Below are 24,448 nucleotides of genomic sequence, written 5' to 3'. Positions count from 1 at the left end.
AGCAACCTTTAGCTTCAAAATCCTAACCTCCAAGGAAAGACTTGGCTTCACCCTCTCTACGGCAGACCGATTTCTTTTCTTGGCAGTCCATAGTATGTTCAAGACTCTTCTCCAGCACCATAACTTGAAGGCATCTATTCTTCTTCTGTCATCCTTAGTCATGGTCCAACTCTCTGAAGCTAACAACTAATTAAGAAGACCATGGCCTGGATTAGGCACACCTTTGTATCCAGACTGACATGGTTGCTCTTCTGGAGAGGTCCACAACAGCAGATTTTTCCCAGTGTAATTTGTCTTTTAATTTCCTGACTGGTGTTAATTAAGAGTGTTGATTGTGGATCCGAGCAAGCTGTAATGACTAACACCCTCAATCTCTTCTCCATCTAATATGGTGCTGCCAGGTGGGGAGAACCTTTGTTTCCTTGATGTTGAGCTTCAATTCATATTGAAGACTACATAGTCTTTGACCTTTTTTGCACCAAGTACTTCAGGTCTTTTTCAGTTTCAGCAAGCAAGGTTGTATCATCTGCATATTGTAGGTCATTAATCAGTCTTCCTCTGATCCTTAAAAAGCCCGGCTTCCCGAATAATCTGTTCTGCATACAGACGAAAAAGTACAGGGACAGGATGCATCCCTGACACACTCCTTTCCTGATTTTGAACCATACAGTGTTTCCTTGCTCTGTTCTGAGGACTGCTTCTTGTTCTAAGTATAGGTTTCATATAAGCACGATCAAGTGTTCTGAGATTCCAATTTCCTCAAGGTTAACAAAACAACAAAAAAAATCCAACAAAAGAATTCACGTAGTTTGCTTTATTGCAGTATTTCCTTTACTGTAGTGACGTGGAACTGAACTGGCAATTATCTCCAAGGTGTATCTGAATACAATGGAAATCTTACTCATCAGAAAAATAGAAATTAAGAAAATAGGAAAGAAATAAAGTGATATAAGAGTGAATGATTAAAACATTAATAAAGTCAGTCACAAAAGACTACATATTATATGATTACATTTATATGACATGCCCAGAAAAGGCCAACATACAGACACACATAAAAAGGTTAATTATTACTTAGAACTAGAATGGAAAACAACTGGTAATGAATACAAGATTTATGGGGTGTTGTGGTAAAAAAATTAAAGACTGTTGTGGCTACAGATCCTATTAAATAAACAAACAAACCTAAATGACTTGTATACTTTAAATGAATGAACTATATTATATGGTGGTTGTTATATATCATCAAACCAGAACTAACACATTGCTGACCCTCCAGCAAGTTTTCAAAGGTAATAAAATCCTAAGAGAGGAGAATACCCATCTTTCTCCCTTGGAGCAACTGGGAATTTGAACTGTGTGTGTCTTTGGGTTGGCATGGCAACCCCTTATCACTAAGTCACCAGAGTTCCCTAGTACTAACCATGTGGTAGATGACTTATAAAGCTCCCCCTCAAAATAAAAAAAGGGGGAAAAAATAAAGGGAATGGGGAAGAAAGAAAGATACTCCAACTGGACAAAACAACAGAATTACTGTCAATATAATAATGAGTTGAAATTATGGCCTCTTTTTAATTTTCTCATTGTTGCACATTTTCTCCCCCACTCCCAGCCCATTCCACAATGTTCCAAAATTGCTGTCATGCACAGAAATTATAACCTCTTAATGCTAATGTCCTGTCCTTAATTTAGTACTCAGTACTGGCTCACACTCACTGCAGTCCAGCTGGAAATGACTTAAAGATGATCTTCCAGCAGGTTTCAGAAACTCTAAGTGCACTAAAGACTGTCACTCTTTCTCCCAAGGAACAGGTGGTGGCTTGCTTTTGGGTGGCCAGAGCTCCCTAATATTCAGTATTGTTATTTTCAGGTACCATCAAGTCAGGTACGACCAACAGGGACCCTAAGAAAAGCAGATATGAACCTTGTCCTATCCTGCACCATCCTCATAACTTCTGACACACTATATAGCGTTGAGGACTCTCCTTCACAGGGTCACTATGAGTCGCCTGGGACTCGATGGCACTTAACATCAACATAGAGAGAGATCAGTTGGCCCAGTGGACAGAAAGCGATGTTACCAAGCCAAAGGCAGGTGACTTTTAATCTGCGGCTCTCGGGCCTATCTTTCATTATTTTTGTTCAAACATTCCTCTGGGTTGTATAGCCCTGGTGTGTCCACTTGCCATACAGTGGTAACTTGTGGTTGTTGTGAGGCTGAACACTGTGACACTGAACACTGATGTGTCAAATGCGTTAATAATTGGTTACCCAAGGAGGACAGTGTGGGATGGAGCTCCCCGATTAAAACAAGCTTGAAAGCAAGAGTGGTATCCACTTCCGTAATAGCTTGCCTCCGGAAACCCTATGAACCTGGAGAGGATGAAAGACACACAAATGTTGAGTACTCTCCTTCATAGGGTTGTTATGAGTTGCCTGTGACTTGATGACACTTAACAACAACAGCCCACTGCGGCAGTCACTGTGTCAATCCACCTGGCCAAGGGTCTTCCTCTCCTTCAACGATTCTCCACCCTTCCACACATGATGCACCTCTCCAAAAAATATCCTTCTTCTAGCAACATGCCCAAAATATATGAGATGAAGATATTATCATCTATGCTGCCAACGAGTACTCTGGGTACACTTTCTCCAAGACATATTTGTTTGTTCTTTTGGCAGTCCACAGAATATTTAGTACTCTCTTCCAACACTACATATTCAAAGGTATAGTTTTTCTTCCATCATCTTTATTCACTGTTCAGCTCTCAAGAGGTATAGCAAGTGACTGGAAACACTATGGCTTGAATCAGACACACTTTAGTCCCCAAACTGATACCATTGCTCCTCAATAATTTAGAGAGAATGAAAACCCAAAATCTCTGTAAATGTTCATTAAAATTAATAAAATTTAATAATAATAATAATAAAAAAAGAACAACTGTTGCATAGGGCCACTGATGTAAAATGGGACTGACATCAGGGCTGAGGGAAGACGAAGGAAGAGGGGATAAATAATGGATACTGCATTGAAACAGATGAGGGAGAGAACCGTTTCGGGGGGATATATGATTAGGTATTATTGTCATGACAGGAGTCCTGAATGAATGCAGCACAGTAGAGTGTACTTGGGGGGAGGAATTGTCTTACACTGAAGGAATTTTTCTTTTACTTTGGAAAGAGAAGAGCGAATTGGAGGGAGGGGTGGGCAGGTAGAAAAGTGCAACAATGAATGAATGGAAATCCTAAGTCTCTTTAAACTTTAAAATTAATTAAAAAAAGAAATAAAAATGTGCAAAGAAAAAAATATAATAATTCAGAGAGGTCTCTGACTGCAGACTTTCCCAATGCAATATATCTTCAGTGTTCAGTATTAGCAAACATCAACTAGCCTGTAGGTTCAACTCTAACCTCAGTTTGTTAACTACCTCAGTTTGTTAAGTACTCTTGACTCAGGTCCAGCTCATAGTGACTCTATGTAGAACAGAACAGAATAAAACCCTGACCAATCCAGTGCCAGTCTCCCAGTCTCTGCTGTGGTTAAGTGCACTGTTGAAACTACTATGCCAAAAAATCTCATCTAGGTCTCCTTCTTCTACTTTCTATCAGCATAAAGAAATAATGTTAATTGTAGAATAGAGTTCAGGTCTTTTTTTCATAGGATCACTATGCGTCGTATTCAACCTGACAACACCTAACCGTTACAAACTGAGACTAGTGTTATATTTTGGAGGAACATTCTACTTTGTACATCACTCTTTGCCCAATTTGCTGTACTGAGGTGATCTGGGTTTGCTGTGATGCTGAACCTTATGCCCCTGAGTGTGAAATGCCATAATGGTTTCCCAATGTGGACAGTGGTTAAACTTCCAGTTGTAAAACAGGTTTGGAAGGAGTGGCATCCAAGTCCTAAACCACATGCCTATGGAAACTCTATGAACTTGGAAAAATGACAATAGTTATAGAAAGACATTAGGTCTTTTGTTCAAAGAGTTGCTTTAAGTCATGCTTGACTACAATCAACAACAACAACAAAAACAACTACTTTTTGGAAGATGGCCTTCTTCAAAGACTGATCCCTCCTGGTAAGATGCTGAAAGTATGTGACAGAAGTCTCACAATCCAAACAGAAACATTCCGACTTTTTTTTCACTAATAGTTTACGTCAAACTCTACTGAATTTTAAGAGAGCTCAACTTTATACTTAGTTCTCTACTCTTCACTGCAAGTACTCCTGTATGGATTTTATTTTTTCCAAAATCCATCAGCTAGAAACTACTGCTGTTGTCAGGTGTCATCAACTTGAGTATGACTCATATCAACCCTATGAACAAAAGATCTGAATTCTGTCCTATCCTGTAATTTCTGAAATATATGAGTCTACTGCTGTGATGACTATGTCAATCCAACTTATTGAGGGTCTTCCTCTCTTTTGCTAACCTTTCCAAGCATGATATCCTTTCCAAAGACCAGTCCTTCCTAACAACATGCCCACAGTATGAGATGAACTTCACTATCTTTGTCTCTAAGGAGTAGTCTGGCTGCACTTTCTCCAAGACATATCTGTTTGTTCTTTTGGCAGTACATTATTCAGTACTTTTCTCCAATTTATTAACTAACAGGAACTATCAGGTAGCTTTCTGTTCTCATTCAAAGAACAGTAACATCTTTAAAATTGTATTAAAAAGTAGTTCTAATTCTGGGATGTCAGAACTATATGAATAATGCACATATGCTAGCTACATAATTTTTAAACATTTAAAATTGTATTTGTTGTTGAGAATAAATAATGCAAACATATATGAATTCAACCACTTCTATGTGTACAATTCATTCTGTGGCACTGATTACATCCTTTGTGATTATATTCTCTAGAGAGAGAGGTATACAATCATTCTTCTTTTCTAAGCTGTTCTCCCATAAGTATAAAGTCACTGTCTCTTAACTCTAATCTTTTGAATTGCTACTGCTCTATATATTACTTTACCAATTAAATTTCCTCCTTACAATAAGTACTAATTTAGTTTCTACCTTGCAGTAACTATTATGTTTTCAGGCATTCTATATTTAATGTGTAAACAAGGTTTTTAATCATTTTGGGTTTTGTTGTACCTTTAAAATTTTATCTCTTGATATAAGCAAAAGTTAGAAACTATTTTATTGGGAAAACATTTAATGATAGTGACCAGAATTTTATCTTTTAAAATACAGCAAACACTACATGAAAAAAAGAAAATTAGAAACTAAAAACCACAAGATCTTCGAAAACATTTCTTTAACACATTTAACTTTGTTCACAGGTCACTAGAAAAAGCTCTATTTAAATAATAATTCCCTGAAAAGTCTAATTATGTTAATAAAATGTCCTTCCCCTAACTTATTACAAAGGTAAAACACATTCACTGAAATTTTAAAAACAAGGATAATGTCACTCAAAATTAGAGCAATATCATGAGTATGAACAATCTATGTTCTTTTAGTTTTTTCCTATCAATGTACACTTACTAAAATTAAAAAGGAAAAGCACTGCTAATAAAGTTTTGTAACACATGCATACACGAATGAAACCAATCTCTCTGAAAACTTTCACTAAATTAAAAATTTTAACTTGTTTTTTTCACTTAGTATTTTCACAAATATGCTTCAATATAATTTTTTATATGTACAGTTCTTTTATTACTCTATGGTACACTTTTATTTAATGAATTCACCATTACATGTTATGGTTTTAGATATGAATCATAAAAATTGTGACAATCCTTGTGGCTAAATCCTTAAACACACCCATTATTACTCCTTAAGCAAAATGCCTAGAAATAAAAGTGCTAGATAAAAGACATTCTTCTTTCCCTTTTATCACTTACATTAGTCAGAATAACAATGGTTAGGTATACATATAAATTATATGCTGAGTTGAGATACCAATAGTAAGAAAGGTACCAGTAAAGTTTTTCATGAGTTCAAGAAAAAGGAAGACAAATGTTAGCACTCACTTTCTCCTATCCTTTCTCTTAATTTCAGTACTTTCTTCATGTATCTGCTCAGCAAAGAGATGAATGGTCTAACCTGTTAAGTTCTTCTAAAGCTAAAAAGTTCACTCCAACTGAAAAAAATTATACCTGAAAAAAAGCCAACATAAAAATAACTTTTTCTGGAGAGACTTTATACTCATACCTTTTGTTGAAACTGCAGAAATTCCAAACCTGTAGAAAGAAAAACATACTAAATTTTAGGAAGCGGTTCACACTTCTGGTTGTCTGTCTCCGTGTCAAGTGTACATATGGCACTTCTGGCTTGTGATCTCAATCTTTGCAATCATTAGCTAATTCTAACAACTCCATGAAAGAGGTTCAGTTTACTCCTCTTCTCACAAGTTGAGAGAATAACTAAAAGGAAGTTCTACCAGAAAAAAAAAGACATAGGAGCTTATTCTTGATTATGGCCTATTAAAAAAACCCAACTATGCTCAATAATAAAAACCATTCTAAAGCTATTACAGCCAAGTCAGCAGATGTTCTGAATAGGGCCCAAGAATGTGTGTTCTCTTGGCCAACCAAGTCTCTTTCCCATTTAAAATGAACAATTATATCTAAAACCATCTCAGGCCTAAAAGACTGGTGACACTTACCTAGCTGCCCGGGCAGCTTTCTTACTCTCCAAACTCACAGGTACGTTGAATCGTTCAGCCCTTTTTTGCATTCTCTAAGTGGTAATAGGTAAAAGAAAAGGAAGAGAAAAATTTATTTACGAGAAAAGCTGGTTAGAAATGAGTGTCTTTTAGAACATCAGGAACAATTTTTTTGTTTATTGTGATTTTAATGAAAGTTTACAGGAAAGTTGGATTTTCATTCATTCGCCTATATACCCCTCCAGTTCACTTTAAAAAATTCATTCATCATTGCACAATTTCCTCCTTTCCCCACTTCCCACCCTTTTCTTAGTCCACTTTTGCTACGTACCTCTTAACCTGGACTGCTGACATACAAATAATGCCTAATCATATATTCCTTTTAAACATTTTTTCCTCCATTCAGTGTTCATTATCTATTCCCACTTTCCCTATATTCCCCTAATTTCTTAAGGTCTTAAGTAAGAATACTGACAATCCTAGAGGATTCTCAGTGTTTATATCCTAAGTCTTTAACTCAACAGCTTTTTCCACAAAGCAAACACAAAAAGATTACATCCATATCTTAAAAACAAAAGAAACAAAACAAAATCCACATTCTATACAATTTGGTTGATGTGTGAAAAGGTATCAAAGGAAGAACATGACTCCAACACACTGGTTCGGTAATGAGGCAGTCTTGTTCTATACCAATATAAAAGAGTTTAAAAATTCTCTACTTTAAGGTTACAAAACACACAAGATTTTGACTAGAACTTAGTTACAGAGATCTTTGAAACAGAATTTGGACAAATTTCATCTGTCAATGAGTAGCAATTTAAGAGTAACTTACTTCTCTATTACTTTTCTTCTAAAGTACAACCCTCCCTAATCCTAATGGTACATTTGTTAACATTTTAGGAAGAACAATCTCTGAGACCCCAGGATTTATCCCTAGTCTCCCCCCAAAAGAAACAAAAAATACTAAGACTTCAAAGGTGCCTACCTACAAGGCTAGCCCAAATATTTTCCTTCATGTAGTTGGTGAAAAAATATTACAAAATCTGAGAGTACAGATTTTCTGCTTACGAAGAAATTTTTTTAAACAGTGCAAAAAGAATAAAAGGTAACAGACAAATGAAAAGACTGTCCATCAAATAGGGAGCAGAAATAACAGGAAGAGAATGCCTACCTCAGTCTGTGGTATTTCAGATGTAATTTTTACCACTTTCTTTTCTGCTGCCCTAGAAAACAACAAAGATTTAAAAACAAAACAAAAACAAGTAACAAAAAGCAAAACTGGTATTTTACACCAAAACCTAGGGCCATATACAGGAATTTATCTAAGTAATATTCTCTGCCCCATTTCTCTCCACTATCCTCTTAGGCTGAAAAAACAACAAAACAAAACAAAAAAAAACCAAACCAACCAAACAAACAAAACCACCCCAAAATACAAAACAAAAAACCCACCACAAAATCCATTAGAATTTTGGCCTTTGAACCATCATCACTACAGCAGTTCAAATTTTTATTTATTGAAGAAAGAAGTAATATACTAGTTAAATATATTGAGGTGAAGGGAAATAGTACTATCACCTACTTCATTTGCTTTAAGAACTTCTAGTTTACTTTTGCAGTAATGTCTAATCTTCCAGTTCTCACTTAAATAACAGTTCGATTTTCATCACAACAATTAATAAGCGTTCTAACTAACAGGCCCTAGTTTCCTTCTTTTACAAATCCTTTATTTACCCATGGGGCCATAGCTCCAGCTGTAACAGTCAAAATGGGACAAATAAAAATGCCAAAGCGGATGAGAAGAAAAAAAGGGCAAGGGGAATTTGAGTTAGGAAAACATGGTAAGTTAGTGGTCAAAAGGTTTAGGAGAAAACAAAAGACCATAGGGGTGGGAGACAAAGTTCGGAAGTACCCAGGATAAATGGAAGGGAATTAACCCTCCACCAAACAACTCCCATAAAACAGTGGGTCATAACCAGTCTCATTAAGGACTCTCATTTAGAGATATGGGTGGCTTTTGTTCCAATATCCCGGACACTATTCCCATTTGATGCCTTGAAAGGTAGTAATGGTTTAATGACATTTTCAGAGGAAGCAATTCTGGAACTGAAACTTTTTTTCCCAAAGTCCCTAGACAAGTAATGGGTGCCCCCTGCTGACCATAACTACATCCTACAATATTTAAGTCCTACTGCCTTGGCTGAGGGAAAAACTCATTCCCATTCTTCTTAACTGACACCCCCTTCCCCCAGGGCTTTCAAGGCTTGATAATCCCTGGGAGGAGACTGTCCATCCTGGTGGATTCAAGGCACCAGAATGGCACCATCCTTGGGTCAACAGTACAACTCTCTATAGACTACATCCCCAGAGCTCCTTTGGCTGAGGAAGGGGGAGAAATCAAACTAGACATAGAGTATACTCTTGGAAGACCTCAGGAAAAAGAGGAAGAAAGGAGATCTAAATAGTTAAAAGACCTAAAATTAACCCTGAATAATCTTAATTTAATAAATAAGTAAATTCTACCCATTTTTCCTATTCCATCTTTATCCTTTATAATCTTAATAAATTTCTAAATTCTAGCCATTTTTCCTGTTCCATCTTTATCTTTTTCAGAAGGAAAAGGCCAAGTAAGTTTAATGTTTTACTGAAGTGAAAGACATGAAAATAACAGTGCTCTCCAACTCCAAGCTAATGACTTCCTCCACATTCCTATTCTGAAGTATAATTGACATAAGCCTCATGTAAGAAGGGAACCTTTGACTCTATTCCAATTAACCTAGTCTCAATTAAATGTAAGCAATAAACATAATTTACTGCTGAGATTCAAGGAAAATTTCCACTCTTCACAGAGAAATCTGCCTCTTCTACTCAAAGTCGTATCTTAAACATTGCCTAAACTATAAGGAACTAAAACCTTTCTCTAATATGCCTCAATCTAATCATGAAAATCCTTCACAAAAGCAACTTATAATTTCCTTGTTTTGAACTTTACTAACAAAAGTTAAAGAACATCTGTAAACTTTTATATCTCATTCAAGCTACTAATTTACCTGATGTTCTTTCTTATCCAGAAGTCACTGAAATAGGTTTCAAAGCTTTTCTAATAAAGTAATTTTAATAAGGCACTATATTTAATAACTGGCAGAATGAGTTGTTTTATGCTGCTAAACAAAAGGCCAGTCAATTATTGGAATCTAGCAGCTGTTGAGGGAGAAAAATGGATAGTTCCCTCTCATTAAAATTTATAGCACAGTCATAGAAACCTGATGGATGGTGACAATGAACAAGAACTTACTGGATAGCAGTGGGTTTGGTTTTGGGTATATTTAATAATGTCTTATGATGGGATAATAACTAATTGGCTTCAGAAAGTAGTGTTATCTAATATAATTTATGAAAATGTTAAATACAAAACCCTATATATTGGATTAGGACAGGGCAGGCTTCAGAGCTGCTTATATAGATATAGGGGGTGGCTATGGGTCACAGCCAACTCGAAGGCACATAACAACAAACAAGCTCACTAGTAGGCATTTATTTACATAAGTATAAAAATTGTTTGAAAGAAATAAGCAGTATATTCTTTTTTTTTTTTTTTGGCTGAGTACAGTGTACTTTATTGATGGTACATGACAAGATGGGCTCTCCAAGCCCCTCCCCTTTCTCAGGGGGATTTGATGGAAACTTGTGTCAAGGATGTGAGATTCTCAGTGTGGGGGAGGATCAAGTTGGGGCAAGGACTCCCCAGCAGCTGAGGGCCTCTCTATCTCTCTTCTAGTGCTATTGCTGGGGCTGGTAGTCCAAGGGGCTCTTATTCTTTGGAGGCCATGTGAACCATTGGTCGATCACCCAGATGCTGTAGCCAAATTCATTGTCATACCAGGAAATGAGTTTGACAAAGTGGTCGTTCAGGGCAACGCCAGCCCCAAGCATCAAAGGAAGAGTGGGTGTCACTATTAAAGTCACAGGAGACAACCTGATCTTCAGTGTATCCCAGAATGCCCTTCTGATACCTGCTTTACTACTTTCTTGATGTCATCATATTTGGCAGCTTTCTCCAGACGGCAGGTCAGGTCCACAACTGACACATTGGGGGTGGGGACACGGAAAGCCATGCCGGTAAGTTTCCCACTCAGTTCAGGGATGACCTTGCCCACGGCCTTGGCAGCGCCAGTAGATGCAGGAATGATGTTCCGGGCAGCTCCACGGCCATCATGCCACAGCTTTCCAGAGGGGCCATCCACAGTCTTCTGGGTGGTAGTGATGGCAAGGATTGTGGTCATGAGTCCCTCTACAATGTCGAAGTTGTCATGGATGACCTTGGCCAGGGGAGCCAAGCAGTTGGTGGTGCAGGAGGCATTGCTGACAATCTTGAGAGAGTTGTCATACTTTTCATGGTTTACTCCCATCACAAACATGGGGGCATCGGCAGAAGGAGCAGAGATGATCACCCGTTTGGCACCACCCTTCAAGTGAGCCCCAGCCTTCTCCAAGGTTTTGAAGACACCAGTGGACTCCACAACATACTCAGCACCAGCATCACCCCACTTGATGTTGGCGGGATCTCGCTCCTGAAATATAGTGATGGCTTTCCCATTAATGACCAGCTTCCCACTCTCAGGCTTGACAATGCTGTTGAACTTGCCATGGGTGGAATCATATTGAAACATATAGACCATGTAGTTGAGGTCAACGAAGGGATCATTGATGGCAACAACATCCAATTTGCTAGAGTGACCAGGCGCCCAATGCGGCCCAATCCGTTTACTCTGACCTTCACCACTGTGTCTCAGGGATACGGCTGAGGCTGCACAAGAAGAAAGGGCAATCTGGATCGATGAGGAGCAGAGAGCCAACAAGCAGTATATTCTTTTATTACTATAAATACTGGTGGCCTAGTGGTAAGAAGCAGTGTGGCAATCCAAAAGACAGCGGTTGGAAACCACAATCTCCTCCCATCTGATTTACTGCCTCTGAAAACCCTCTTGAGGGTCAGCTATGAGTTGGTTCGAACTCAACGTCATACAACAACTGTAAATATCCATCAAATGACCAGCATAATACTGTTCATTCATAGACTGGAGCTGCAGGAAAGAAAAATTTCAAAGTAGAGGACTACTAAATCTGGGTGATAGTAAATGGTTAGAAGTGTATTATACTTCATAACTTTTGTTGTATGTAACTGCAATTTTACATAACAGACAAAAAAAAAGAGATGAATGACTAATTGTTGTTGTTAAATGTCGAGTCGTAGGCAACTCATAGTGACCCTATGAACGAAAGTCCTCAATACTTGTGTGACTTTCATCCTTTCTCCAGGTTCATAGGGTTTCCAGAGGCAAGCTATTACCGAAGTAGACGACACTCCTGCCTCCAAGTTTGTTTTAATCAGGGAGCTACACCAAACACTATCCACCATGGGTAACCATTATCTATCCCATTTGACATATCAGTGTCAGTGTTCAGCTTTACAGCAACCACACGTTACCTCTGTATGGCAAGTGGACGCACCAGTGCTATATGACCTAGAAGAATGTTTCACCAAAAACAAAAACAGGCCTGAGGGCTGCGGATCAAAGTCATCCACCTTTGGCTTGGTGGCATCACTTTCTGTCCACTAGGCAAACTGATCTCTATGTTGTTATCACTACTTCATAATGATAGTGTGAGGATTAAATGAAAAGACATGGAAAACACTTAGGACCAGGCTTAGTATAGTTCAGCCAACATTTAAATATTGCTTCACCAACCCCCAAAAAATGCCAAACCACTCCTATCATATTGAGCCTAGTGCTCCTCCAACAGGATTCTGAGGCATGAAATTTTTATGAGATGACCACCCATCTTTCTCCCTTGGAGAAGCTAGTAGATCTAAATTATAGACTTTTGGTTGCATTCCAAAACATGAAACACTATACCACCAGGGCTTCTTAATAAGCAGGAAACAGGCCATAAAGGCACAGGACCAAGAGCCTCTCTCTGAAAGGACCAGAGGGAGAAAGAATAACACAGCTTCTCACCACCCCAGAGCAGAAAGCAAATCAGGTAGCCAATCCCATGGATCCTGTAAAGGCCCACCAGCATCAAGAGGTTCATCTGTTCTTGCTGACTCACAGTTATGGTACCAACAATGGGGTTTATTAGAGAAGGAAGCTGGAGAGTGGGGAAGGCAAAGAATATCATAATATCTTCCAAAGAAAGTCCAGGTTTTAACCCAACTATTCTACAGTACTAGTCCTCAAGTTAGTCTAGGCTCTGGTTTCAATTCAGCAAACAGCTTTCCCTTCTACCATCAAAGGCAAGAATAGCAAAATTCAACTGTGGCCAGCACAAATGCAAGAAGATTCTGGTCACACCTTGCCACCATTTGTCCACAGCAATGCCACAGTTTCTCTACCAGTAGGGTCTTGTTCTCACCAATGTCTTGCAGCCACAAGCCCTGCTGCTTAGCATGGGGAAGCACTCTTTCATTTATACTAGTCCCACAGCTAATGCTGATTTGTAAGAACATGAGTCTGCAGGTAAGGTAGCTGGATACCAGAGGGGCTAACTAAGGCTAAATAAAGACAACTGTTAGTCTACCACCATACAGCTCTCCCTCTCTTGTCTTCTACTTCTTCAGGATGATCTTGTTTTTCCAAGGACTGGTACTTCTTCACAGCCTCTCCAAACTATGTGATAGCTTCCAACAACCTTTTCTAAGGAGTACCCTCACTGCACTTCCTCCACGATAAATTTGCTTGTTAAGAGTCCATAGTATAGTCTGTTATGTCTCACCCATGTTGTTCAAGTGCACAGATTCTTCTTATATAGTGAAAGGATACCAATTAACTAGTCCAGACTTTTTTCAATAATCTCTAGTAAAATTTTAGTTGTGTGTGATTCTGATGATATTGTTTGAAAATTCCCACATTTCAGTGGATTACCTTTTCTGGTATGAGCACAAACTTTGATCTCTTCCACTCAGTAATTTTACAAATTTCCTGGCATAAACAAGGCTGCATCTCTTTATTGAAACGTCTCCATTAGTGGAAACACTTCAACTACTGGAGCCTTTCCCCCCACCCCACTGTCTTCAGTATACCTTAGACTTCAGCACCATTGGTTTGTAGGCATATGTTACTTCCTTAAATGGTTTTCTGCACTGATCAATTCTTTTCTGATACAATGACTCTGTATTCCTCCTATTTCTCTCTCTTCCCCCGCACCCTTGTTGTACACCACAGAAATTGGACCCGACTGGCAAAGGAAGACTGCCCCTCCTTCTCCAGCAGAGAATCTGGTTGATTCAAACCACATGTCTTCGGGATTGTAGTGCAGCTTCTTGCCATTAGGCCACCAGAGCTCCCTATTATATTCTCTTAAAGCCTTCTGCATCATTAAATTTTTTTGCCTATAGAATCCTTCTTTCAGTATCATAACATGAGGCTTGAATTTGTTTTTCAGTTCTTTTAGCTTGAGAAATGCTAAGCATCTTCATCCCTTCTGATTTTCTAACTCCAAGTCTTTGATATTTCATAATACTATGCTCTATTTTCTAAAAATGCCCTTTGAAATCTGTTCATCTATCTTACTCCATCCTTTGATCCTTTCCTTTAGTTTCTTTATATTCTAGCACAAGTTTCAGAGTCTTTTCTGACATCTATTTTGGTGTTTTCTTTCTTCCTTGTCTTTGTAATCACTTTTATCTGGTCTTTGGTTACTAGTGTTCTAGCACATCAAATCTATTCTTTAGATGCTTTAAAAATTCAGCTGAGATACACTCAAAGTCCTATTTTGGCTCTCATGAATTTCTTTTCATTTTCTTCACCTTCTATTTGACCTTGCAGTTGATGGTTCCACAGTTAGCCCCTCACCTGGTTTTGACTGCCAATAGTGAACTTCTCCACTGACTCCTTCCACAGATGTAGTCAATCTGATTCCTATGTAGTCAGTCTATGAGGTGAAGTTCATGTGCATAGTCTCTGCTTGTTTTTTTAAAAAACATTTTCAATGAATAAATAATTAATAGTACAAAATTCTATCATTTGATATCCAGCTTCTTTTCTGTCAAAAAGCCCTATTTTCCAACTAGAAATTCTTCCTCTTTGTTTCTAACTTTTACATTACAGTTATCAGTTATTAACAATACATCTTGATTATATGCTCGATCAATATCAGACTACGAAAGTTGGCTGAAATCCTCAGTTTCTTCAAATCTAGCTTTAGTAGTTGGTATATACATTTGAATAATAGTCACACTAACAGGTTTGCTCCTATACAGACTGGGTAATTAAAAAATTTTGCATGACTTAATTGCAGTGGTTTAGAAGTACACATGTAGTATCCCTAAGTTATGCATTAGAAATATCTCCATATATACCATCAACAAACGACTGGATAGAGAAGCTGTGGTATATTCACACAATGGATTACTATGCTGCATTGAAAAACAAGGAACTCGTGAAGTATTATTCAAAATGGATGACCCTGGAGGACATTATGCAGAGTAAAGTAACTCAGTCACAAAAGGACAAATACTGCATGGTGCCACTATTGTAAAACAGGACTGCCACAGGGGTTGGGGGAGACTGAGAAAGATGGGTTCAATAATGTATATTGATTGAAACAGATGAGGGAGAAAATTGTTTAAAAGGGTTATACATAAGTGATTACGTTTTTTTGTCATGACAGGAGTCCAGAGTGAAGGCTGCATAGTGGAGTGGACTTGGGAGGAGAGATTGTAAAACAATGAAAAAATCTTTCTTTTACTTTTCCAAGGGAGGGGGAAGGTTGGGAGGGGAGAAAAGTGCAACAATGAATGAATGGAAATCCAAAGTCTCTGTAAATTTTCACTGAAATTAATAATAAATTTAAAAAAGCAACATCTCCATATATAAAATAATTAAAGACAGTGTGTAAATGTGTGTATATCTAGACTATTCCAGGACATGGTATAACCCCTAGAAAGGTGTTTGCTTTTTTTTAAAATGCGTACATAATATAGTCTCTTACATACAAAGTTGTCAAAAGCTTCATCTTGCTTAGATCTGCAATTAACACCCTTGATACCAGCAGTCAGGAAATAGAGACATTGCACTGGGAAAATCTGCAGTTAGGGACCTCTCTAAAGAGGAGTAACAATGTCAGTTTGAGGACTAAAGTGCATTTGATTCAGGCCAGTCTTAGCAATCACTTGCTATGCATCTGAGAGTTGGACAGTGAATATGGATGATAGAAAAAGAATTGTCTTTGAGCTGTGGTGTTGGAGAAGAGCACTGAACATCCTATGTACAGCCAAGGGAACAACCAGATGTCTTTGAGAGGGTGCAGTCAGAGTGCTCTTTGGAAGCAAAAATGATGAGGCTTCACCTCATATACTTTGGGCATGCTGCTAGAAGGGCTACTCTTTGGAGAAGGACATGATGCTGGGATGGGTGGAGGGTCAGAGGAGAGGAAGATCCTCAATCAGGTAGACTGACATGGTAACTGCTGCAGTGGGCTCTTGTGTTTTAGGAAATGTGAGATGGCACAGGACAGAACAGGGTTCATTCATATCTTTTGTCTAGGGTTGTGGTTGACTCAATGTCACCTAACAATAACAAAAACAACAACATACTGTATTTTATAATTAAAGAATAAAGCTACAAGAAGAAAAAAATGTGAAGGATTTAATATACTGGAGCATAAAATACAGAGAGTCCTAAATGTTTACAGTTAATAATACTGGAACAGTTTAAATGACATTACCTTTCTACTCTACTACTTTCCTCTATCCTCCACCATGAAATCAAAAAGCAAGAGAGAAGAGTGTTGCTTAAAAGATAATCTCTACCCAAAATTGTCTTCCCTTAAGAAATTCCTTAAAAATAGTCTTACCTTTCTTTGGAGAGAATTTATCTATTATGGGTATCTTAAGATTATACTTTTGGGATCATTTCTCTAGTTCACTATTACAGTTAACTTACAAAGAACAACAAAGATTTGGAAAACTAAATGTGTCTGGATTCAAAGTGTCACATGGATCTAATCAACCTAATTTAACTCAGGGACAAACAGCATTGCTTTACTGGGACATGTAGCTAGATTGAAGTAAGACTCTTGAAAATGAAATTAATCTAATTAGAAATTAAAAAGTCAATAGAAATGTGTAAGGAGGAGACTGAAATATCAAATAAAATTAAATACAACTGTGTATTCTATATTAAAAGAATAAAAAAGGAATAGTTACACATCAACAGTTTTTTCAGGAGGTTCTTCCTCTTTGACAGGCAGTTCTATGGGCTTTGGCTCTTCTTCCTAAAACCAAATGAAATAAGACCATTAACATAAATCAAGAGTAAATATCCACCAACAGTAATGTCAATACTCCAAAATGAACCAGTTTCTCAGGACCTTAACTCCCTTTTTATGTTCCCCTAATGATTTAGCACCTGAGTTCTCTAATGATTGATATGTACTATGGTCAACACAGTGGCACATCGCCAGACCAGCAACTAACCTTACTCTCTCCAACTCACCTCTGTTTCATCTCCCAGTACATCTTCTTCATTCGCCTCCTCTTCAGCTAAAGAATATTAAAACATTCAGGTCACTGTACTTAGGCTAACATTACAATAATTTGCTTTCTTAAAAATAAAATTCAATGATGAAGGAAGACAGAACTGACAGTCACATAAATTGTTTCACAGAAAGAAGATAATAACTGTGTCTCTATCTAACATTAGAGAGCTCTGATGGCCTAGTGGCAAGAAGCTGCACTGCAATCTTGAAGGCATGCGGTTCAAGGCCACCAGCTGCTCCACTGGAGAAGGATGGGCAATCTCCTCCTGTGCAATAAACTGCTTCCGAAAACCCACCACAGGGACAGATATGGGTCGGTTCCAACTTGACAGTACACAACAACTATCTAATATTAATATAAAGACTGAAAAATTACATATGATGAGATATAACTACATAGTAAAAGGCACTGTTGTTGTTAAGTGCTGTCGAGTCGTACACTATTCAAAGCGACTCTATGAACGAAAAACCTGAACACTGGTATAACTTTCATCATTTCTCCACATTCATAGAGTTTCCGGAGGAGAGATTATCTCTCATATACAATGTGGGGAATATTTTCTAATATCTCAAGAAACAAAAAAATTTGAGAGCTTTTCAAATCATGCACTGCTATATAATGACGTGACAGCTTGTCAGTTATACTGTGGTGGCTGTGTTGCTATGATGCTTGAAGCTATGCTACAGTATTTCAAATATTAGCAGGGTCATCCATGATCAACAGGTTTCAGCAGAGCTTCCAGATTCAGACGAACTAGGAAGGAGGACTGACAAACTACTTCTAAAAAAATTAAGCCAGTAAAAACTTGATGTATAATAGTTGCAAACTAACTGATACAGTCCCAGAAGAGGAGATCCTCAGGATGAAAGGTATTAAAAACATGACTATGGAAAAGGGAGTAAAGCTTTCAGACACTAATTTCTGATGTGATACAACTCAAAATGAGGGGGGAAAGCTGTTAACATCCATTAATAACTGAACCATAAAATGTTTAAAATATGAATCTAAGAAAACAAAAAGTTGTAAAAAATGAGATGGAACAAATAAAGATCAATATCCTAGCCATCAGTGAACCTAAATGGATCAGAACAGAAAATTCTGAATAAGGACAATAATAAAATTTACTATGCTGGGAAATCTGGCAATCGAATGTAGTAGCTGTGCTACCAATCCAAAGGCACATGGTTTGAACCCACCAGCTGCTCTTGATTAAAATCTTTTGTTTTACTGCCTTTGAAAACCTACCAGAGGGTCAGCTATATGTCAGTTCCAACTTGACAGCAACAAGCCAGGAATAACAAACTGAATGGGAACAAAATCACATTCACTGATTAAAAGATTACTCTGAGACCTTTTCTGAACAACAATGTTGTCAGTGATAGGACAGTAACTGAAGTCCTGTTAATAAGGCTGTTATTCAAATTCACATACCACTAAAGCCTAAGAAAAGAAATGGAAGATTTTTATCAATTTCTTAAACAGTGATCAAACATGAAATGAAGACTTATGATTAGAATGTGAAAGCTGGAAATAAAGGATAATTAGGAAATACAGGGAGCTCTGGTGGCCTAGTAGTAGTGGCAAGGAGCTGCGCAGCAATCCCAAAAGCACCCTGTTCGAGGTCACCAAATGCTCCATGGGAGAATGATGGGCAATCTCCTTCCATGCAAGTAACAGCCTCTGAAAACTCATCAGAGGGTCAGCTATCGGTCAGTTCTGACTTTATGGTACACAACAATAGAAACATTGTAGAAGACTGTATGATAATATTAACCAAGAATGACTTACTCATTGCAAATATCTTTTTAAAACAACATAAAGAGTACAAACTATGAAAGATGGATCAGATATGAATCAAATGGACTACATATGTGGAAAAAGATAAACAGAGAAGCTCAGTATCTTCAGACAGAACAAAGACAGAGGACAGCTATGGAACAGCCCAATAGCTTATATGCAAACTCAAGTTGAAACTAAAGAAAATGAAATCAAGTCCACAAGAGAAAAAATATCCTGTTAATGTTGTTATTGTTATGTGCCTTCAAGTGAGACTCATAATGACCCTACGCACAACAGCCTTGAAAACCGCTCTATTCTGTGCCAATTTTACTGTTTCTGACACACTTACCCTTATTACCCTAGTCACTGTATCAATCCATCTCATCGATGGTCTCCCTCTCTTTCTTCGTCCCTCCACACTTCCAAGCATGATGTCCCTCCTTGCAACATGCACAAAGTATGTCAGATGAACCCTCAGAATCCTTGCCTTCAAGGAGCATCTTGGTTTCACCCTCTCTAGGTCGAACATGTTTATTCTCCTTGCAGTCCATGGTATATTCAACACTCTTCTCCAGCACCACAGCTCTAAGGTATCAATTTTCTTTCTATCATTCCTAGTCATCATCCAGTTCTCTGAAACATAGCAAGCAATTGAGAAGACTATAGCCTGGATCAGGAGTACCTTAGGCTCCAGAGTGACTTCTTTTACCTCGCTTATAAGCCACCTGAATTTAGAGACTATTTCAAGGACAGATTTGACCAAGATATAAAATTTCTAACAAGTTTATATTATAACCTAGTAGTCTGAGGAAATGTTTAGGACTACAGACTTGGGGAACACCACCACAGTCCACAAAGACAATATTCTAAATCTTCTTTTGGTAACTAGCAATTGATTATCTTAAAAGCACAAACACACATACTGCAGGCAGCTACCTAGGGTGTAACTACTGGTTTCTCATAGTCCAGAACAACAAAAACAAAAACAAAAAAAACCCAAAAAACAAAAAAAGCACAAAGAAAAGCAAAGATCCATAGAAAACCATTAGTCCAAAAAGACTAATGGAAATGGACCCCATGAAATGTCAACCTCTATAACCAAATAATCAGAAAAATTAGATGATGTCTGGCCACTCTTAAAAGGGAGTACAGGAGAAGGTCCTGGATAGACTGGGTGAAAATGTTGACTACAACTAAAAAACAAACCCATGGCCAGGCTTACTGGTCCACTAGAGACTGGTTGAATCCCTGAGACTCTGACCCTTAATGACTCAGACCCAACACCCATGTGGTTCAACATTTAAGCAAATGCCAGACAGGTCTATGAAGTGAGAAATGACACCAGGGAGACACTCAATCCTTAGAATAATCAATTACATAAAGGTCTAATGGGCAGCAGTTGCTCAGGGATAAAGTTCAAAAGGCCGGTAGGGATAGAAAGAGTAATAGAAACACAAATCTTCTGGAAGAATTGGGAAGAGTGGATACATGTGGAGTTATTGCAATTAATGTCATTAAAAAAGTATATTAATGGTTCAATGTAAAGGCAATATGCTTTTTAAACTTTCACTCAAATCACAACCAAAATAAAAGGAAAATAGATTTTATACACTAGACACTAATGTATGGAGACAAGATGAATCAAGCTGGAGGATACTAAATATGAAGAAAGAAAAGTCATTAAAAACACGTGAAAGAAAGATCAATATGGAAGATATTCTCAACCTTACTCTAGAATATGGATACGCAAACACAAAAGAAAAACATGAGAACTGAATAGAAAATATCAAAAGATACATCAAAATAAAAAAGTTCAAGCCACACTATCTCCAGGAGGTTGACGAAATGTCAACTGAGATATTTCAATAAACATATGCAATGCTGGAGGTGCCCATTCATCTATACCAAGAATTCTGGAAAGTAGTAACCAGGCCAACAGACTGGAAGAAATTCAGATTTGGGCCCATTTTAAAGAAGGGTGATCCAACAGAATGCAGAAATTATCAGATAATGTTATTACTATCACATGTAAGTAAAATATTACTGAATATAATTAAAAAATATTTGCAGCAATTATGCAGATCACACAACTTAGCTTGCTGAAAGTAGAGAGACCTCTTTAAGCACTTACTGATGACAATCAAAGCTACAGACTTCAATATGGATTACACTTTAACATAAAAACAAAATCCTCACAACTGGACCAATAAGCTACATCATCATTAAGGGAGACAACACTGACTGAAGTTAACAAGGATTTAATTTTATGCGGTTAGGGACCTCTCTAAAGTACTCAAGAGCAACGGTGTCTCTCTGGAGGCTAAGGTCCGCCTGATACAGGCCATGGTCTTTGCAATCACTTGTTATGCATCAGAGAGTTGGACAATGACTAGGGAGGATAGAAGGAGAATTGACGCCTTTGAGCTGTGGTGCTGGAGAAGAGTATTGAATGTACCATGGACTGCCAAGAAAACAAACAGATTCGTCGTAGAGACGATTAAACCAGGCTGCTCCTTGGAGACAAGGATTCTGGTGCTTTGTCTGACATACTTTGGACATGTTGTAAGGAGAGACAGGTCTTTGGAGAGGGACATCATGCTGGGTAGAGTAGAGGGACAGCGCAGGAGGGGAAGACCCTCTATGAGGTGGATTGATTCAGTGACTGGAGTAATTGGGATGGGTGTGTCAGAGGCAATGAGATTGGCACAGGATAGAGCAGGGTTTAGGGCTGTTGTACATAGGGTCACTATGAGTCGCAAACGACTCAACGGCACATAACAACAACATCATCCAAAATCAACTCCTAAGAATGGAGCAGTCAAAAAACAAGTTAAAATGCACTGCAAATGACTACTTTAAAGTGTTAAAGAACAAAAATATCATTTTGGGAGTAAGGTGTACAAGACATAAGCCATAATTTCAATTGTCTCACATGTCTCAAACTCATGCAAAAACTGGACACTCAATAAAAAGTACTGAAGAACTAATGCCTCTTTGTGAAGTACTAACATGGTAGGAGAATACAGAATATACTATAGATTGCCAGAAGAAGAATTACTCTGTCATGGAAGAAGTGGAGCTGAAACACAGAAATAAGGATAGCAAGACTTTATCTCATTGTATTTTGGACATGTTATATGGAAGGATAGTCCCTGGAAGAAGTTATCTCACGTGGCAAAGCAAAGGGTCAGCAAAAAACAAACAAAAAACCAACCAAACAACACCACAAACCAAACCCAGAAGAAGACTCTCAATGTAATGAATGGACAATTGTGAGGATAGCCCAGGACTGGGTAGGGGTTCTTTTGTTTTTTCTATTGTATATAAGGTCACTATGGATCAAAACTGACTTAACACCTAATGCCACCAATATGTAACAAAAAGACACCATGAAGATTAATCAAAAAAGGAAAGAAAAGTAGTCTAAAGTCAACAAGGATTTCTTAGCTCTAATGTTTATTTTTTTTATTTTATTTTATTATTTTTGTGTGAGTGTACCGTCAAATCAGATCAGACTGGTACAGGAGGAGATTGTCCCTCCTTCTCCGGCAGAGCATCTGGTGGATTCGAACCGTGCGCCTCTGGGATTGTAGTTGCAGCTCCTTGCCACTAGGCTACCAGAGCTCCCCTAGCTATAGTGTTTTAAGGAGTACAAGATATGAGTGTACTGGAACAGCATGTCAAATGTACTAAGTGCTAAATTAGTTGTTGGGTACTATAAAGTCAGAACTAACCCACAACTGACACTCCAACTGCTTTTCAGAGACAGTAAAAAGTACAGGTGGAGACTGTCTTTTTCTCTGTGGAGTAGCTGGTGGATTCGAACCACACACTTTTGGGCTGACAGCATGATTCCTACCACTAGGTCATCAGTGCTCCCAAGTGCTGGAGTGCAAAATGAAAAAGTCAGAAGATGCTCTGTCCCTCAGTGACTTGAGTATATAGAAGGTGCTGTTCCAAATCTTCAAGGAGGAACCAAACAGGAGGATACAGATCAGCAACCGAAGAAAAGTTCAAGAAGTTAACATAAAGACCAGAGTGGAAAAGACTAGGACTATACCACACCCAGTCTAGCTGAGTCAGGTACCACAGGCAGCAAAGGAATCTGTTAATCCAATGTGGTCCTTTATATTATGAAGGTATACTATGAGATTGGCTTTCAGGTAGTTGAAGAGGAGGTCTTCCTTGTTATTTAGAATCCACAATAAGAGGCTGAGTTTTCGGAATTCATCCTGGTAGAGAACTTACTTAAGCCAGCATAAGATCTTACTCAACAAGTTTTTAGAGACAATTCACATCTTGAATTTCCTTTAGAGGACCAAAAGAAGAACTGTCTCAAAAGTGAGTATTCTGACTATCTGATGGGCAATAAACTTCCTCCTAGTGTCATATTAGCAATGAATTATCAATCAGAGTCTAAGGCCCTAACATCAAGAAAACAAAGATTCTCGCCTCTGGGCCGACTGGCAACATCATGATAGATGGTGAAAATGTTAACAGCTTCAGCTTGCTTGGTCCATAATCAACACTCTTGGCACCAGCAGCCAGGATATCAAAAGACAAATTGCATTGGGGGAAATCTGCTGTCAGGGATCTTTCCAGAGTACTGAAGAGCAATGATGACAGTCTAGAAACTAAGGTGTACCTGATCCAAGCCATGGTCTTTGCAATTACTTGCTATGCATCAGAGAGATAGACAATGAATATGGATGATAGAAGAAAAATCGATGTTTTTGGTGTCAGCGAAGAGTATTGAACATACCAAGGACTGCCAAGAAAACAAACAAATCTGTCCTAGAGAGGGTGAAACCAGGCTGCTCCTTGAAGGCAAGGACTTTGAAGCTCTATATGGCATACTCTGGGCATTCTGCAAGGAGGGACTGAACAGTCCTTGAAGAGGGACATTATGCTTGGGAGGGTGGAGGGACAGCACATGAGAGGAAGACTCTTAATGAGATGGACTGATTCAGTGACTATGGTAATGGGGTCAGGTTTGTCAGGGACAAATGAGGTTGGCTCATGATAGAGTAGGTTTCAGAACTGTTGTACATAGGGTCAATATCAGTCTCTGGCAACTTGATGGCACATAACAAGTAGAACAAGGACTAACAACTGGCAGAATTTGCTAAAAAGAAGCCAAGAAAAAAAAATTAAGAATATGATGATCTACAAACAACTGTTTGTCATCAGAGTGAACGCAAAACAAAGTTACAGATACTGTCTCCCTGAGAAAGTATTTCCTAGTGCACTGACCCCAAGACTACACTGTGTAGACTACAGGAAAGTTTTCATTGAGAGGTCTCCAAACTGAAACAGAATTTTCTGGTTCACACTGGACAGAAGCCCTTCCAGTACACATTTGAATGATGTGGAAAGCACTGTTCCCTGGAATTCAATCAGTATGCACATGGTTATATCCACACCAAGGAGAAATGGGGTTTTGTGCCCTTTTCAAGGAAGTGACAAGAGATGTATTCCAACAACCTTTAAGTTCCTAT

General features: G+C 38.2%; 1 protein-coding gene across 1 annotated transcript in view; it reads right to left on the bottom strand.

Annotated features, from left to right (window-relative positions):
• SARNP (SAP domain containing ribonucleoprotein) overlaps positions 1-24,448 on the bottom strand; it is a 98,677-nt gene that overhangs the window by 54,926 nt on the left and 19,303 nt on the right. Inside the window, exons 3-7 of the mRNA XM_006897686.1 lie at positions 17,128-17,174; positions 16,839-16,906; positions 7,800-7,851; positions 6,629-6,702; positions 6,175-6,203 (exon numbers count right to left, since the gene is read on the bottom strand). Of these exons, the coding sequence (XP_006897748.1) occupies positions 6,175-6,203; positions 6,629-6,702; positions 7,800-7,851; positions 16,839-16,906; positions 17,128-17,174 (270 nt within the window). The remainder of the gene's footprint in view (positions 1-6,174; positions 6,204-6,628; positions 6,703-7,799; positions 7,852-16,838; positions 16,907-17,127; positions 17,175-24,448) is intronic.

The sequence above is a fragment of the Elephantulus edwardii genome, unplaced genomic scaffold (genome assembly GCF_000299155.1).
Source record: "Elephantulus edwardii isolate Elephantulus edwardi_28Jun2011 unplaced genomic scaffold, EleEdw1.0 scaffold00212, whole genome shotgun sequence".
Classification (NCBI taxonomy): domain Eukaryota; kingdom Metazoa; phylum Chordata; class Mammalia; order Macroscelidea; family Macroscelididae; genus Elephantulus; species Elephantulus edwardii.
Note: the sequence above shows the minus strand (reverse complement) of the source record. Positions and strands in the feature narration are given on the sequence as shown.